At 35.9% G+C, this 18,201-nt stretch overlaps 1 protein-coding gene across 1 annotated transcript; it reads right to left on the minus strand.

The window, feature by feature from the left end:
* Positions 1-1,318: 1,318 nt before the first annotated feature.
* Positions 1,319-18,049, minus strand: rab22a (RAB22A, member RAS oncogene family). Its single transcript, XM_007244162.4, has 7 exons — positions 17,625-18,049; positions 16,074-16,153; positions 15,107-15,188; positions 9,260-9,331; positions 8,479-8,585; positions 8,047-8,156; positions 1,319-7,324 (listed from the first exon to the last, which is right to left on the minus strand). Exons 1-7 carry the CDS (start codon positions 17,658-17,660, stop codon positions 7,218-7,220), a joined length of 594 nt encoding a protein of 197 aa, XP_007244224.1. The 5' UTR covers positions 17,661-18,049; the 3' UTR covers positions 1,319-7,217.
* Between the last annotated feature and the right edge of the window lie 152 nt (positions 18,050-18,201).

Below are 18,201 nucleotides of genomic sequence, written 5' to 3' on the forward strand. Positions count from 1 at the left end.
AGCATTGCTAGAGTGCTAAGCACCTCAGTGTCACTGCTGGGTTAAGAATAGTTGGCAAACCAGAAATACCCAGCCAATAGTGTCCAGTGGTCAGAAAGTGGCCCTTGATGAGAGGTTAGATTAATGACCGTCCAAATATACAAATACAAATTGTGCATGAATAAATTGAGCTGTAATTTTACACCTAATAGCTGTATCAAAACCTTGTTTGTGTAATGAAGTGATTAATACACTAACATGCCACGTGTCATTACACAGAAACTAGTATCATATCCCATGACTTTTGCCATGTCCCATTGAAGCTAAGAAATATTGCACTGACTTGTGGGAAGATATGTTTTTGTGGCCTCCTGTTATTAGCTATTTTATTAGTAGCTATTTTATTAAACGCAAGGAGACGAAACTCAGAGATATGAGTCTGGACAGGACTAAAATTACTGGAGGACCAGGTAATTTTTTTCAGAGGACACCTGAGAAAAACACATACATGGTCGTTCTGGACGGGATTAAAATCACAGTGTACCCCCATAAGGGAGAAAATTACCCCAGGACCCTCTAAGAAACGAATCCCGTCCGGATAGGGTTTTTGACTAATATTTAGATTAGTTTGATGACCCAAAACGTGCAAAAATTTATAAATTAAATTAAAAAAAGGGGTACAAACACCTTTTCACACCAGTTAGAACACTTTTTATACTGAGCTCAGTGTGTAAACTTTTAAGGTGTGCTCTCCTTTATAGCACAAACAAAACTCACACGGAGCAGTTTCTGTTTCTGTGCCATTTTATTACTATTAAACAGCTCAGAACATCCCTTTATTACAAGCAATGTTGTTTGCAATCAAGCGAAGAAAGAAAAAAAATAAACCTCTTTAACTATACAGTAACTGATTAAAATGCAATGGGTTAAATTAGTGCGTTGTGTAAATATTGCAATACAAGGTAAATATATGTAAACTACATTGTGTGTGAACACCATTGAAGATGACCAAATTCATTCATTTAACATGCCCCCATGGTAACAATACACAAAAAAAAAACCCAAATACATCAGAACTTCACAACACATTCTCAGGACCAGCCCAAGACTGTTGGCATTTTCAGTAACATGAAATTAATTCATTCTAGACTGCTGAAGGGAAGTGAAGAATCAAACTTCCCACTCTAAATGTAACATGCTATTCCACTGAAACCCACAGAACTTCCGCTGAATGTGTGAATATGTGAACGTGTGCTCCAGCTGAGGAGTAAAGCTCTGTAACGTAGGCTAATACCACAACAAATTAAATGTAACATACACATATAAACACATCCTAACATAAAATGGAAACTTTTTTTACTTTGCTTTTATAAAGACACTTTAAGAAGCTTTTACATGGCACGAGATAAGAAAAATGAAAAAAATACATATAAAATGTAAAAAAAAACAAAAACAAAGTGATTCTGAGCTGTGTGCAAGGCTTCTGGTAGTACATCTGGACAGTTACACATCGAGTGAGATTAATATAAAAAAGAAAAAAATACGTATAAAGCTACTCCTATACAACCGTGGTTATATTTATATACTGTACATCACAATGAATGGTGTTCTTATTCTAACCAAGCTAAATGGATAAATGGATAATAACCACATACCACAAAAAGTACCATACAATCTTCATTTAGTAAAGCACTTTCCCTGAATAAATGATTACTTTGGAGATAAAATCTGCAAATACCAAAATACAAATAGATAAATTCATTAGGTTAAGTTTCTCATTACAATGAACAATCCTAAATCTTCCAATCCTTCAAATTCCACTTTACGAGTTTCTGAAAGGTGTAGTATTTATATATTTCACTAAATATAACGTAATTTGATTTGGGTCTTCAGTCTCGGGTCCTGACTAATCACTGTAGGGGATAATGGCCAAACAGCTCTGCTCTGCCACAAGAACAATGCCCAATAGTTCTCACACATTCAGTGCACAGAGCCAACAGCTCCATCTAGATGCACGAATACAGTGGCTTGCAAAAGTATTCATACCCCTTGAACTTTTCCACATTTTGTCATCTTACAATCACAAACTCAAATGTATTTTTTTTAATTGAGATTTTAAGTGATAGACAAAAAGTATTCCATAAGTGTGAAGTGTAACGAAAATGATACATGTTTTTTAAAATTCTTGGCTGAGCTTAAGCTGTTTTATAAAGAAGAAATGCAAAGCTGGAAGAGACAAACCTCAAAGCACTTATAGCTGTAACTGCAGCGAATAGTGGCTCCATTAAGAAGACTAAGTGATATATGGGGGCTGAATACTTTTGCACGTCACTTTTCAGATTTTTAATTTGATAAAAATCATGAAAACCGTGTATCATTTTCGTTTCAAATAAAATCTCAATAAAATCCATTTAAGTTTGTGGTTGTAAGGGGGCAAAATGTTCAAAAAGGAAAAGTTCAAGGGGTTTGAATACTTTTGCAAGTCACTGTAAAGTGTGGCTTCAAGACAGCCACGTGTAGGCTTAACATTCATATTAATAAAGAGGGGAGCGCAAGACCATCCAAGGCACATACTGTACATAATGCCACAATACAAATATTGGGTTTAAGGGTGTATTATATTATAGTTTCTATCCTGATATGTTATTAACCATCCATACTTTTACATTTTGGAGTTTAATCCATGCTGAAAACCAACATAGAGTATGTTTTTGTTTGAGTTTAGCTCAAGTTTGATAGTTTAGCTTAGATAGTTTAGATAGTTTACACACATGATCTGGTCAACGAGCATGGCCAAAATCAAGTGTAACATACTCGATCCGCTCGTAAGGAGCTGGTTAAGCAGCTAGCTCGCCAGTATAGGGTATGTTTCCCCCTAAATGACCATCAAAGATCAGCTTAAACCATCCAATTCTTAACTTCTAATCACAGTTAAGTTAATAATAAAGTCATTGTATTCATTTAAAGTCAAAGCACATAAAGCAGAAAGTGGAAATGATGAGTTTGTTGGCAAAAAAAGAAAAGAAACAAACTTAGTTCAACTTTAAACACCAATTTGCCCCACACTCACTAGAACTTCCCATTACTAGTAATGCTCCAACACTAGGGGCACTCTTCTCTTTTTTTTTTTTAACTGAGTCACTGGGTAGCCAACACACTTGAAGAGGAAACTCCTGTGCTGACCAACATTACATTGGGACCCAGAGAGAGCATGACCAATTGTGCCCTCTCGGACTCCGGCTGCTGATGGCTACCAGCATTGCCCGGGATTCAAAGCGGTGATTATCGGAAAAGTCATGCAAAGCCTAGAGTTCCTCCGGTTAACCTTTGTGTTACTGTGAAACTGTGAAAAGTTAAATGAGCAAAACATGAAGTGATCTCAGAAAGGCATAAAGTTAAAGTGCTTCCTCTTTTGTACAATGTAAAAACGTAAAAAAAAAAAAAAAAGAGAGAGATAGAAAAGAAGCACCATGCAAAAGTCTGGGCATTCAAACAGATATTTCTTACAGCAATTTTCTACATCACTTTTAGTAAGGTCTCAGATCTTAATTGGCCTGTTAGGATTATGGAGGTTCTATAAATACTGTGACCCCTCAAACATCCCAACAATTAGCAGCCATGGCTTAGCTGCTCTAAACAGCTGCCTAACACTCTGGAAATAAAATCGCATATGTCCACAAAGCAGAAGAAGGCTTTTTGAAGATAGAAACTCATTTTCAAGTAGCCATTGCCTTAGTTCAAAATGGGAAATAATTAGGAAATTAAGTTAGCAGGAAGAGTGAAGGTCAAATTAATGTCTGGAAACAAAGATAACTTTTCTACAGAATTGCTTGTAGGCTTACTAGAAAGAAAGAAAAAAAGAGAAAATCAAAATCCCCTATTTAACTGTTGAATGTCTTCAAGATGATTCATGAGAATTGGCACTGAAGATGCACTGTTCTACTGTGCTGCAACACCTGCGAATATTTATAACCTCTATAGAAGACTTATCTGAAGAAAAAGTTGTCTAAGAAACATCTAAACAAGTATGATACAATCCATAAGATTTCTACTTTTAAATTGAATGCATTAGTATTCCTGAGCGGGAAGGGGGCAAATATTCTAATAAATGTAATCATTGTGCTTCTGTGATCATCCCTGCAAAGCCAAATATACAGCTTTGAAAAAAATAAGTGATCACTTAAAAATGATGAGTTTCTTTGATTTTACCAACTTGAAAACCTCTGGAATATAATCAAGAGGAAGATGGATGATCACAAGCCATCAAACTAAACTGAACTGCTTAAATGTTTGCTCCAGGAGTGTAAAGCATAAAGTTATCCAAAAGCAGTGTGTAAGACTGGTGGAGGAGAACATAATGCCAAGATGCATGAAAAAAAATGTGATTAAAAACCAACCAAGGTTATTCCACCAAATATTGATTTCTGAACTCTTAAAACTTTATGAATATGAACTTGTTTTTTTTTGCACTATTTGAGGTCTGAAAGCTCTGCATCTTTTTTTCTTTTTTCAGCCTTTTCTTATTTTCTGCAAATAAAGTCTCTAAATGACATTTTTTTTGTTTAAAATTTGGGAGAAATGTTTTCTGTAGTTTATAGAAAAAACAACAATGTTCATTTTACTCAAACATAAACCTATAAATAGCAAAGAGAAACTGATTCAGAAACTGAAGTGCTCTCCTCATTTTTTCTAGAGCTGTGTTCATGCAAAAAAAAAACAAGGGTTCTGTTTCTGCTTTTTCTGGCCGTGACAGCTTTTCCTGTTTACCTGAGCAACAAGGACACTGCTAATAAGGCTGATAGAAGAAATCAGCATGGCAAACTTGTAATTTGGTTATAGAGTTAGTGAGAGTCATCAAATAAAATCACCAGATTTATCCACTCTATAAGGATACCACACCACAATGCACGTTTTAAAAGTACTTTTCCACAAGCTCAGTGCAATTACACATTCTCACCAGAGAGGTCTCCAAATCCCCTAAACTCACAGACTGTTATTTTAAACTAGAAACATTAGATCATAGTCAGCAAAGGTCTAGAAACCTCTTGCAAAGTACTGACCATGTAGGGTGCCTAGACTTTTCCTATAGGCCCCTTCAATTTAGATGTAAATATACAATGTAATACTGTTATAAATAATAAATAATTAACCTTTTCTTTTGAAAATCATTTTTTGTAAATTTTATTTTTGTCTAGCTATTCACAGTAACAGAAAGTTTGACCAGTGGGACCCAAACAATTGTATGTCACTGTATTTATGCTGTGTAAAAAATGATTTAGACTGATTTAATTCATACATACTTTGAAAATAACATTTTTTTAATATTTCACTTTTTCACTTGGAAATACCCTACATACTTCTTTTTTGTCTAGTACTTAAGTTAAGTTCTTGTAAACATGTTTAACCAAAAAAAAAAAAAACCAAACCTAAAATGTATATGGCACTTGGTAACTGGCAAATGACAGAATTCTTAAAAAGGATCCTTAAACTCAACAGTACAACTAAACTGTTATATACATTATAAACTTAGAAGAGCATTCGTTTCCTTGATTGTTAGCACACACTCTTCCCTACCATATTTAGTTGCATGGGAAAAGCTGGAAATTCCATCCCTTGATTTGGATTTTAGAACCTGATTTTAGAATTACAGAGACTTCTATTTAAAGTCTTTTTCAGTAAAATTGCCATTGTGGTTGAGTTCCCCAATTAAGATGATCTTAATACTGTAATGCTTTCTAAAAAAAAAAAAAAACCTCTGCCCTGAACTTTTTATGCTTGATCACTCAGAAAATGTAGAGACAGACAATGCACACTCCAACATTTACAAGTGCATTTACAAAAAAAATGATTGAGGGTTAGGTTCTAAAAGGTTTAGGAGTCTTTCAGAGTCTGAAAGAACAAAAAAAAACTGCTGCAAATCTCAATATAAAGTTATATCTCTGGCAGATATGTAAATGATTACAGGTGTGGTCTAACACAGGTTAGATACTGGGTTTTACCACAAGAGGGTGTAAAAAAGTCTTTCCTAATTGCTTTATGAATAGAGTCTCCTGGGCTATTTTTTTGGGTAGTGTACCTCTTGATGAGAGATCACTGACTGCTAGACATGACTCTTTTAAGCACTCAAAAATCTATATTTTTTTTAATTTTTCATTTGCAGTGGTGTTGTAGGTGTTGTAAATGGACTGCTATCAATTGGTATTGAATTCTGTCCAACAACCAATCAAAGTTCTGTTTCAATCCTGCCTTTCCTGTAGAGGAACAAACTGATCTAACTGCTGGTGTGATACATTGTGACACTTAGCCTGTAAAATCTGGTTGCCAGATTTTATGCTAATCATGCATTTATGGTCCCAACTGGGACACCAATCGAAAACCTACAAGTGTGCAAAAACTACTGATTCAGACGCAACATCTATGAACAAATGTTTGCCACTCAATGACATGAATCCAGGTTAGAGGGAGCCTAACATGGTACTAGAGCTTCCTTCAATTGTACAGTTTCCCCAATAAACTTGCTTTTTTAACTCTAATAATGTAATCACTTACATATATCTTTCTGTCATTATATTTTAATTCATATATAAAATATATGTATAAATAACTCCTTCTTGGTGCATTACTGTTTTGGCAATGAGTGTATAATCTTCATTATTTATAATTAAGATCATTTATAGTTATTAGCATGATCATAGTCAAAAGAAAGAATACAATAATCTACGATTTGTTTAGTGCTGACTGTTAAGTGCTGATGTGCCCGTAATTCATTTGGCTATGCACAGAAAGTCTTAAGGGTGCCAGGTTCTTCGAGAGGCTGGGTTAGCCCATGTGATTTGGTACGTGTAGTGATTTAAGAGTAGAGTAAGCCTTTAGTAAAGCTTAAAAAAAAGAAAAAAAAAAGAAAAAGAAAAAAGCTTAGTGGCTCATAGAATAGCAACCTTTCAAGTCTACGCACCAATAAAACCGTAGCAGATCCCCACAGAGGCGCAGATACGCTGTGACCGGCTCTACAGCCGTTCATGTCATAACAAGGAGTGTTAGTTACTGAAAGACCCTAAACAACAAAAACAGCAAAAACTAAAAGAAATTTCTCAGGAGAATCGATTCAGGTTAAGAATGGGGAAAGTCCTTCATAAGCGTTCTCTGTAACGTCACCATTCTCCTACGCGAAAAGAATGAGAGAGAGAGAGATACGGAAACATTAGAAAATATTTGATCTATTTGTGCACGAGACTGCATCAGCAGCAGCTGCGTTCCCTGGTTGTTTCAGACGGCTCGCGGCGCAGCTTGAACCCTCGCACTCCTGAACTGCCGCTGCCTGTGTCTAGAACTGGAATCCTTTGACCTGAAAGAAAAAACAGCGACAAAAAGATTTACATTAGATTGAGACTCGTTTGAATCCCAGTCATGCAGCTTGCCATCAGCTGCTAGAGCCTGAAAAGGGAGAGCGATTATCCTTGCTCTCTCTGGGTGGGTACAGTAGATGGAGCTCTTTCCCCTCATCACTCCTAGGGTGATGTGGACCAGCACAAGGCTGCGTCTGTGAGCTATTGTATACAGGTCTGGTCCAGAATCTCTGTTTGCAGCTGTGTTAGGTAATGTAAGAGTAACATTAAATTAAGCTATAAACATGATTTGTGCAGACTTGCTAAGTGACGTCTGCATTTTCTAACAGTTTCGTTTTTGCCCATCCACATAGCTCCACTGGTAGAAGAGTTTTCAAAAATCTCTATCTTGATTAATTTGTTTTGGCAGGTGCAAATACAACAATTACACTTCGATGTGGACCAAAATAACCTTGAGAGGAAGGGTCTCAATCTGGCCCCAACCTACTCCCCAACAAATGGGACTTTCTGTTTTAAGACGTAATAAATATGAATGTGAACTTGTATTTGTGTGCATTGTTTTGTAGGATGATCTCTTTTGAGTACCTTTTTCTGAATTTTTTGTTATAAGTTTGTAGATTTATCCAATTAATAAAAAATGAGCACACTAAAGATGATTACATTTTTTTTTACTTATCCTAAATCGAAATGTAAACAGCTACAAATGACTGAACTTGCTTACTTATCTCAGTGAAGATTTCATTCACGTTAATAGCATTCTTGGCACTAGTTTCAACAAAAATTGCATGGATGGAATCAGCATAGTCTTTGGCATCCTTCTCTGATACCTCTCTGTAAAACAAAAGAGGAAGGAAAAAACAGAAGAGGAAAAGGTTTAGTGCATACACTTAAAATAAACAACACAACAAACGTGTGAAAGAGAAAGTTGTGAACATTCAGCTATTCATTTAGTGCTGACTGCTTTCATTTAATTTATCTGGGATTTTTTTTGTATTTTACCTATATAAAATATTACAGTAAAACAAAGTAATTAGGAGAACAATCTTTCTGTACTGAGCAGACAGGAGCTAAGTCTACACTGCTGCTAAATTATTGTGGGTTAAAAGATGAGGTGGGCTTTTCTGGAAGCTGTGCATGTGTCAGAGTACTGAACCTGGCGTCAGAGAGATCACATTTGTTTCCAGCGATAGCCACCACTATGTTGGGAGGTCCATGCTGGCGCAGCTCCTTCACCCAGTTTTTTAGAGTCTGGAAGGATTCCTGAGTGAGTGGGAATGAGAGAGAAAGAGAGGAATAAAGTAATTTATGTATTTTAACCTCTGTATAAATTACGAGAAAGAAAAAGAAATGAGGAAATTAGTTCACGTAATGTCTTTTAGAAGAGTCACTTTTGTGCTTCTTATTTCTAAACTAACTGAGTTTTTGAAAACACTGTGTTTAAAAGCGCTGCAGCACATTTTCAGCCTTCTGTGTTAAAGCAGCTTCACACTGCATAGATATGAACGCAGGAACACAGAATCTTCTCACTATATTTACTTTCTTGGTCCCGCCCAGACATCTCTGACCAGTCAGAGGAGGTACAATGTGCTCTTGTGGTTTATTGGTATGAATTTTCTGGTGTGTTTAGGTTTATGCCTGCGTTCTCTGGAATGATGAAGCTCCACCCACTACTTTTGGGAGGAGTTAGGGAGTTGGGTAAGAGTTGTGAGAGGTGAGGTGGTGATCATCCAGAATCTAATACAAAGACTTTCCTGGACAGTAAAGACAATTACTCCAAAAAAAAAAAAAATGCAGATAAACTACCAGTATGCTTAATACCCTTAAATTCAGAAGGAATAATGAATCAGCACGTGTCCCAAAAATCAAAAACGTAAACCACCAATGAGTATGCATATGAAGATTTTTAAATCATATAGGATGGCAAATAAATGTACCTCTTTAGTGATGTCATACACAATGATGGCTGCCGCTGAGCCTCTGTAGTACATTGGGGCAAGAGCACGGAACTACAGGTGGACAGAGAGGGAAAGAGAGGAAATTAGTTTTATAGATTAATTTATAGATATATATATACATTCTGCATTTATAATTCTTTTATAAATTTTTGTCTCCTGCAGATTAACAGAAAATAAAGACACAAAGATAAAACATTTCATAAGTGAAAAAATAGCCTTTTAAGTTTCCGCCAACCCAGAAACAGCGACAGCTCCAACAGAAACATGTCAGACATTACTCGTCACTTTGTTCCCTCTGGTTTCCAACAGAGGAAAGGACTAAAGCAACAAAAAAAATCTTCTGACTGATTTTTATTTTAGGCCAAGCTTATAAAACAGACGTGACCCCAACATTTGTGTATACATAGACAAAATACCATTGACTATTTACCCTAATTAAATTAGAAATGTTTACAAAATAATCTGGTCTACATTGCAATATATATATATATATGATTTAATAATAATAATAAATGAACTATGGCTGGTCAAAAATCTGTACACATGTCAGAATGACACATTTAGTGTTAATATATGCAACACCTGAGCAACCACCTGAAACCTATTAACCTATTAACCATAGAAACTGCATAGCAACCACCTAGTAACACCCTAGAATCCACTAAGCAACATCATTACAGCCACATGTGATACCATACCAATCATCTTGCAATATTATAACATTTATCTAGCAAGCACTTATCAACATTTTAGCAACCACCTGGGAAACTAGTCCTGGAAGATATGAGCAAAAAGTATATTAATATATTTCACAATTCGATATAACTGATATTAATATAAACAATTTCCATCTTTATATTTTAATGTGTCCACTATCTTAATGTGTCAGACAGTGGTTAATTTAGTGATGTTTTAAACCTTGACCACTAGATAGTCTTAGGGTCCGACTAAAAAAATGTTTATAAGGTGGGATCCGAGTGGTCCAGCAGTTTAAAGCACTGCCACTATGATCGGGAGACTGCTGGTTTCGAATCCTGATCATGCAGCTTACCATCAGCTGCCAAAGCCCTGAGAGAGGACAATTGGTCTTGCTCTCTCTGGGTGGGCAGATGGCGCTCTTTCCCTTAATCACTCCTAGCGTAATGTGGATCAGCACAAGGCGTCTGTGAGCTGATGTATCAGAACCTAGTCGCTGCGCTTTCCTCCAAATGCGCTGTGATGCTACTCGTCATCAGCAGCAGTTTGAAAAGAGGTGGTGGCTGACTTCACATGTATCAAATGAGGCGGGGCTAGTCTTTAAACTCCTTGTGTTGTAGCATTACTATTGATGGGGGATTAACAGTTGAGGAGCAGCTGAATGGGTGGGACAACTGGACTAGCGAAATCGGGAGAAATTTGTTTATTTACTCCAAAATTTGGTCTATAGAGTGGACTGTATATTTTTAATATTGCAACATTTATAAAAGAAAGAACTGATACGGCGATGTCAATGTTTTACTAGAATCATGAAGTCTTACACCTCTAACCTTTTTGTACGATAAGCATTAACCTCATGCGAAGGATTAGGAGGGGCCTCAAGAAACTTCTAATTATCTAGATATTTGGCACAAGTGTTCCAGTGTTGGATGTTGTGCACACGTGAGAACTGTTTGTGGAATTGAGAGCAAAAACAGCTCAGAAAAACATGAAGGAGAACGGAATGTGAAGAACAGGGTTAAGTTGTTAAAGAAAATGAATGAAAGCAGAGTGCTGGTGCTGGGATATTCATTCAAATTCATTACCCAGGTCCTGCTCAGAGCACCACTGCCTTCTTAAAGCGTATCATTCAATTTCAAAACGTAATTTTCTCTAACCCCAGCACAAAATTAACACTTTACAGAAATCTGTGGAAGTGGCAGTTTTAATCCTACAGAACACTGGAGGGCTAGAGAGGACAGCGCCCACTGGGAAATGACCCAAACTAGATCCACTGTAAAGCCCTGAGAGGTTTTGTGTTTCAGTTCTCCTTGCCAGGAAGCAGCGAGAGGCATGGCAGATCACTGAAGCTGGCCACAAACACATGTGGGAGCCATCAGTAGTAAGATGAGTGCCATGTGCACAGCCATGTGCCTCCAAAGACCCTAAAAGAGCCTCAGAAGCTCACAGGTCTTCGTTCCAAAAGTGGTTTACATGGTAAACCACAGATACGTTGTTTAAGCGTACCAAAACATGCCTCCCTGCAGCAGAGTCCAAATGTTGAGGGTGGTCAAGAGCTCACTGGAAGTTCACCCAATGTTCAGCCACCTGTACAGACACTTGGAGCAGTCCCTGCACTCTCAGAGCCCAGCCTGAGCTTTTCAGAAAAAGGGAAATACAACTCAGCTCTTTATCAGGTTTATTTTTAACACATCCACATCCCTGTAAACTTGTGCTGTAAACTTTTGTGAATGCATGATGTCAATGCTATAAAATCAATAGACATACGCAACGCGCAATACAAACTAGGGGTGAGCGGTATGGCCCTAAAATGATATCATTATATTTTTTATGATATTTTTGCGATAACAATATTCTTGGTGATATGACAAAACACTGAATTAAAATTGCATACAATATACGATATGATATGGCACACCCCTTACTAAGATATTTAAAAACAAGAATTTTATTAGATTTGTAACAATAAGAGTCAATGAACCAGACTCTCCTGATAATAATAATAATGCACTACAAATATCTCCATATATCCAGGATTAAAGTAAAATAAATGATACTGGACAGATATAATCTGTCTCTATTAGATATATAATGGGAAATGAGAACAGTGTTAATTTTACTTTTGCTAAAAACAGCTAAAAAGTGATATGATAATTAGGGGTGGGTTATATGGCACCATATTTTTAGGGTATAATATAGTTCACAATATTCTCTGGGCACAGACCCCCAGCTACTGTATCTACAGGAACAGGTATTTAGTATTTGTATTTATATGCATATTTAAGGAAAACAAACAAAAAAAATAATATTAATAACAACTCATTAATTTCCAGGTATGTTTATAAAATTCTCCAGACTTTTTGATTCACATGCTTTACACTATACATAAATAAGTAATGCTTTGATTATACAAAACTTGAAATACCAGTATTGGTATTAGTAATGGAGCTCTGGTGTACTAAGCTATGCACAGTAAAGATAGCTTGGGTCAGGCCTCAACAGTAACAAGCACCAAGTAACAAAGAAGACAATGCAACAATACAGCACACAAGTGCCCAAGGTAGCAGTTGCTGTATTGAACATTTAGGTGAATCTACCTCAATAAGAAAGAAACTGAGAAACTGGCATCTATGTTTTAGCTGAAAGGCTCAAACCACAGCTTGTCTCACATCAGCCAAAAAACATCTTTAGAAACTCAACGGTGGAGGATTTTTGACTCTGATCTGGCATAATGCTAGTGCCATATTCAACCATAAAAAACATCATGCTACCTGTCAAACATGGTGGTGGTAGTGTCTAGGTCTGGGGTCACTTTGCTTCTGTGGAACCAGGACAAATTGTCATAACGAATTGAACCATAAATTCTGCTCCTAATCAGTTAAACCAATCCAGCGGAATTAAGTCATCCTGCAGAAAATGTATCTTAAATCATATAAATTGAAAAGATAATATAATGTCTTTTTATATGTCAGTCTAACTTGCTGGACAGATGGAGGAGACCGTCAACTGCCAGGCTGCAGACAACAGACAACACACTCTCGCACTGGCTTTGAAGGAAAGGGAGGGCCATTCTACCCTAGGCCAAATGGCAGTGTCCTGATTATAGAGCCAAAGCTATAAATATCTATAACAAATGGCTTCCTGCTTGTTTTTAACCTGTCACGTACATATCTGCTATATATAACGCCTCCTTAAACTGTACACTTACCAAGAAGTTTATTAGAAACACCTCCTGTTGCTCTCAAACAACTGAAATGCTGTAAGACATGTATTCTATGAAACTGGGGATATTTTTTTGACTAATCATTTTGTTGGTTCAAGTTGCTATGACTGCATCAACCAGTCAAAGGGCACGGTCATACTGCCAGTTCAACCACATTCCATAGATGTTCCATTGTATTCAAATCTAGTGACTGTACTCCACTGAAGAACGTGGATCGCACTGTAATTTTTATTAAAAGAACTGCTTTGTGAAAATGAATTGTTATGAAAGAAGTAGCTGGACAAGATGGTAAAAGAGGGGTCATGACGTGATGCACATAATACTCGAATAGGCTGCGACATACAAGTAATGCTTGGTTGGGATGCACTGAATATTTGGCAACCAAAAAGACTTGGTAATTGAAAATCTTCAACTAATCACTTATTATTATTTAATCTAATTTGCCCACATGTTTATGTATGTATATATTTATTGGTATGTATACAGTATATGTATATACATATGTATGTATGTGTATATATTTTTATATGCATACCTGGCTTTATGTAAATGCACATATGTGTATTGTCTCTGGTATTTTGAGAGTTGGAGCAGAGGTTATATGATGTATTTTCCTTCCTGATGTCATAAAAAAACACAATAAAAAACCCTGAGGAGAAGATCTTTAACTGAAAAAAAAAAAACATATAATTTTAGAATAATTCAAAAGACAGAAATGTTTATTTTGGTGCATCCCTAATGCTTGGCATTAATAGGTCCAAGGTTCACCTCATAAAACTTTCCTTATGGATGCATAAAATTATGCTGTGGGTGCTAAAATTTCCCCTAGCAGAAATTAAAATTCATAGGACCAGCTATGTTTTCATTTCCCCCCAGTCAGTTTTGGCAAGCTTGTTCCTAGTTTCAGCTTTCTGTACTTCTGTACTGGCAGAAGTAAAGCCTGATGTCAAATCCAAATAAACTAAAGAAAGTCTTAAATAATATATAAAAAAAGTATCGGCTGATATTCTAGTTTAAAATCCACACAGGTCTTTTTTGTGTTTCAACCAAAAACTGTAAAAGCATGTAAATAAATGTACAAGGGAAGTGCACTTGCAAAATTTACACCAATCAACTTGTTTCTTCATTTGCTCTCCACTTTATGAGCTCAAAACACCATACAAGAACACATAGTAGCACTATAATTAAAGACAATCTCTGGGATTGTCTAATAGAGAGTACAATGCTCATACCAGCACAACACACCACCACCATATCAGTGTCACTGCAGTGCTGAGAATAATGACCCACCACCAAATAACTGCTTTGTGGAGGGTTTTCTCTCCTGTGGGGTCCTGAGTACTGAAGAACAGGGCGAAAGGAGGATAATAATAAAGTATGCAGAGAAACAGATACAGAACTACAGTCTGAAATTATTATAGAACTACAAAGGACATAGTATCAACTGTAACAGTTGACCACAGTGTATGCTCTGAATATTCTAATATTCAGCACTATGAACATAAACGAAAATGTTAAGAATGTAAAAATGATGTCAAAATGTTGAGAAAATAGGAATCGTATGTGTGGCATCAAACCCTCGACTGCCACAGGAAAGGCAGTGTTACCCATTACTACAATGCACCAACCACCTACACTCACTAACACAGCATAACTGTTTATATTCTTGCCCCCTCAAGTAATGCATAAACTTCAAGTAAGTCTTACATGAGCACATGTGGGACACTGCAGTAGGTGCATGGAGCAACTCCCTTCACAAGCACAGAGCCTGAGAGAGACTAAATGAAAGTAACACTGCCCCCTGTCAGGAACATCAGGAAAAAGGGATGTCACTGTACATCAGATGAGCTGAAGATAGAAAGTGAAAGTGTGAGCAACACTTTTGCAGGGATTACGCATTTGCTTACCCTCTCTTGTCCTGCTGTGTCCCAGATGAGAAATTTATGGAGCTCATTTTGGTACTGCACAGTCTTCGTCATAAATGATGCTCTAAAAAAAAAAGTTAAGTTCTATTAGTAATTCTGCTGTCAACAGTATGTTTCTAGGTATATTCACTGTCACAATATGGATGTCATGGGTTGGTGCATACAGTCACATGAAGAATACACTGTACACATTAATCACCGTAATTGTGCAAGAGAGCAACTTATTTACCATTTATATGTTTCCACTACAGTCATTTTGCAACGACAGCCCAAAGGCTTTTCATTTGAAACAATAAATACAGGAAGTGAAGACGCATTCAGGGAATGTTCAATTCCTCAGTATGCCAAACTAAATTACATTTACACAGAGAAACGAAGCAAGTCTGTTGGTAAACAATCAAATGCTATAATTAGCTTAGCTATTTTTACTGTACAGGCCCTTTACAGCTCATATCGTTTAGCTGATAAAAGCCATTTCATTTAACTTATGTAAGTAAAGTGTAAAAATGAATATGAGCCTAGCGTTCATCGTCATTCCCTACTGACATTATATATATATATATATATATATATATATATATATATATATATATATATATATATATATATATATATATATATATATATTACATTATAATTTCCTGTTGTACAAAATTAGTACTGATCCATGGAGGTCAAACCGCAGCATGAATGTGACTGATGTGTACTGTTACACCCATACCAGTCAGTATTCTTACATTTTCTTCATTTTAGAAAAAAAAATTAATCACAACACACACACACACACACACACACACACACTTATTATACTTATTTTCTACTGCTTCTTTTGAGTAAAGACACAATTCCATCACATCAGAAAATAAATAAAAAGAATTGCTATTCTGTGATCATATATTCAACATGACTAGTGAGTGAAGATGAACACTTTAAGTAGCGATAAGCTTACCCAATTGTAGGATTAATGTTCGGATCAAAGCTATCCTCCACAAATCTCCACACAATACTCGACTTTCCAACACCGGTGTCCTACAACACAATGGAACAACAATACTCACTCATCACAAATCACTTAATTATACCAAAAATACACATTGCTAATCAAGTTGTAAGAAATGAATAATTACAATATATTACAACAAGTCTTTAATCTGAAACTTAAACATAAATTGTGATACTTTCACTTTTCAATACCTCAGTATTTGGCTTGAAGGCAAATAATTCTGAACTTTTACTTAAGTGGAGGTCTAATGTGAGAACTTTTACTTTTACCTAGGGTAATGAGCTTATCTGTACTTTAACTCATATAGCTATAACTATAAATTATGTATATTGTAAAAACAGTCTTTAAATATTGTGATATATTTTTACTATCACTCAGTTCTCAGTGTGTGATTACGTACACAATGGGTGGTGGATTTTATACTGTTCATATTGATATCGGAACTATATTGTATTTACTGAAATTAAGAAATATACATGATATAGATTTTTGCCATATTGTTCGAATCTGGCAATTTTGTAACAAAAATTTACATAACAAACAACACCATTTGTAAATTGCAAGCTATTGTTTTCTTTACATTTAGTTCAATTATTATTTTTTTTAACGAAGAGTAAGCAGACCCCTTCAACCTTACATGTAGTTCTTATATTATTATATTAAACAAAGCTTCTATACAGCTCTCGAAAAGAAGTAAAGAGACCACTTAAAAATGGTGAACCTCAGTAAAAAAAAAAACTACGGAATATAATTAAGAGCAAGATGAATGATCACAAGCCATCAAACCAAGCTGAACTGATTACATTTTTGTACCAGGAGTGGCATAAAGTTATCCAAAAGCAGTGTGTAAGACGGGTGGAGAAGAACATGATGCCAAGATGCATGAAAACTGTGATCAAAAACCAGGGTTATTCCACCAAATATTCATTTCTGGACTCTTAAATCTTTATGGATAAAAACTTGTTTTCTTTGCATCATTTGCTTTATTTGGTATTTCAGCCATTTCTCATTTTCTGCAAATAAATGCTCTAAATGACAATATTTTTACTTGGAATTTGGGAGAAATTCGTGGTTTGTAGAATAAAAAACAACAATGTTCATTTTACTCAAACATAAACCTATAAATAACTAAATTTAAAAAAAACGGTTCATTTTATTAATCAAATTAATTGGATTAACCTCCCAGCTCAATCCCTAATCTTAACTTTTCTGAAGTATTTACACAACATTTCTAACTGAAACGATAATTTTTAACTCTCCTATATTATAGCAAATCTGACACTGTGTTTTAACTAAGTTACAGTTTATGTGTGAATAAAAACAGAGACTCAGTACCAGTATAGATAACTAGTTAACTATATTAGTTTTCTTCTACTGTGGATCTGTTGACAGCAATATAATATGAACACAGTCAGCAGAAGAATTAGCTTTTAATGCTAACTACACATTAACATAAACACAGCGATAAATAAATGTAACGCTACATAAATATCTTACCCCAAGCAGGCAGACTTTCAGCTCTCGGAGAGACATATCGATCCCCAAAATAATAAAGCGTCCCTAAACATTACAGTCCGGCTCACAGCAGTCAGCTGAGCTAGGCTAGGCTAGGCTAAGCTAAGCTAAGCTAGCTGTCTAACTACTTCTCTTATCTACACTGAACTGTGTTAGCCAGTTAGCTTAGCATAGCCAGCGTTTATACAGCTATGTGGCAGGAAGTCTGCCCGCTGTTTTATTGTACCCGCCTTCCTGCAGAATGTAAAGCTGGAGAGAGAAAATAACTTTAATCCGCAAAAGGTTTTATGACTTCAAAACGCTGTAAACTACCGGTTAAATCAGCGCTCTGAACTGACGCTAGCTGCGCTATTAGCTCCAACAGCTACACAGCGAACAACTCCGGAGGCGCCACCTTGAGTTATGGCTGGTGTGTCACGTGACATCGGCTGTTCCATAAAAATTGAGAAGCTTGTTGAAATTCTTTACATTTTGAGAACATTTTATTGCTTATTTTAGGAGCGTGCTATTTTTATTTACTAGTCACAAAATTAGATCTACTTAATTGAAAATATGTTAT

This window comes from Astyanax mexicanus, chromosome 5 (genome assembly GCF_023375975.1).
Source record: "Astyanax mexicanus isolate ESR-SI-001 chromosome 5, AstMex3_surface, whole genome shotgun sequence".
Classification (NCBI taxonomy): Eukaryota; Metazoa; Chordata; class Actinopteri; order Characiformes; family Acestrorhamphidae; genus Astyanax; species Astyanax mexicanus.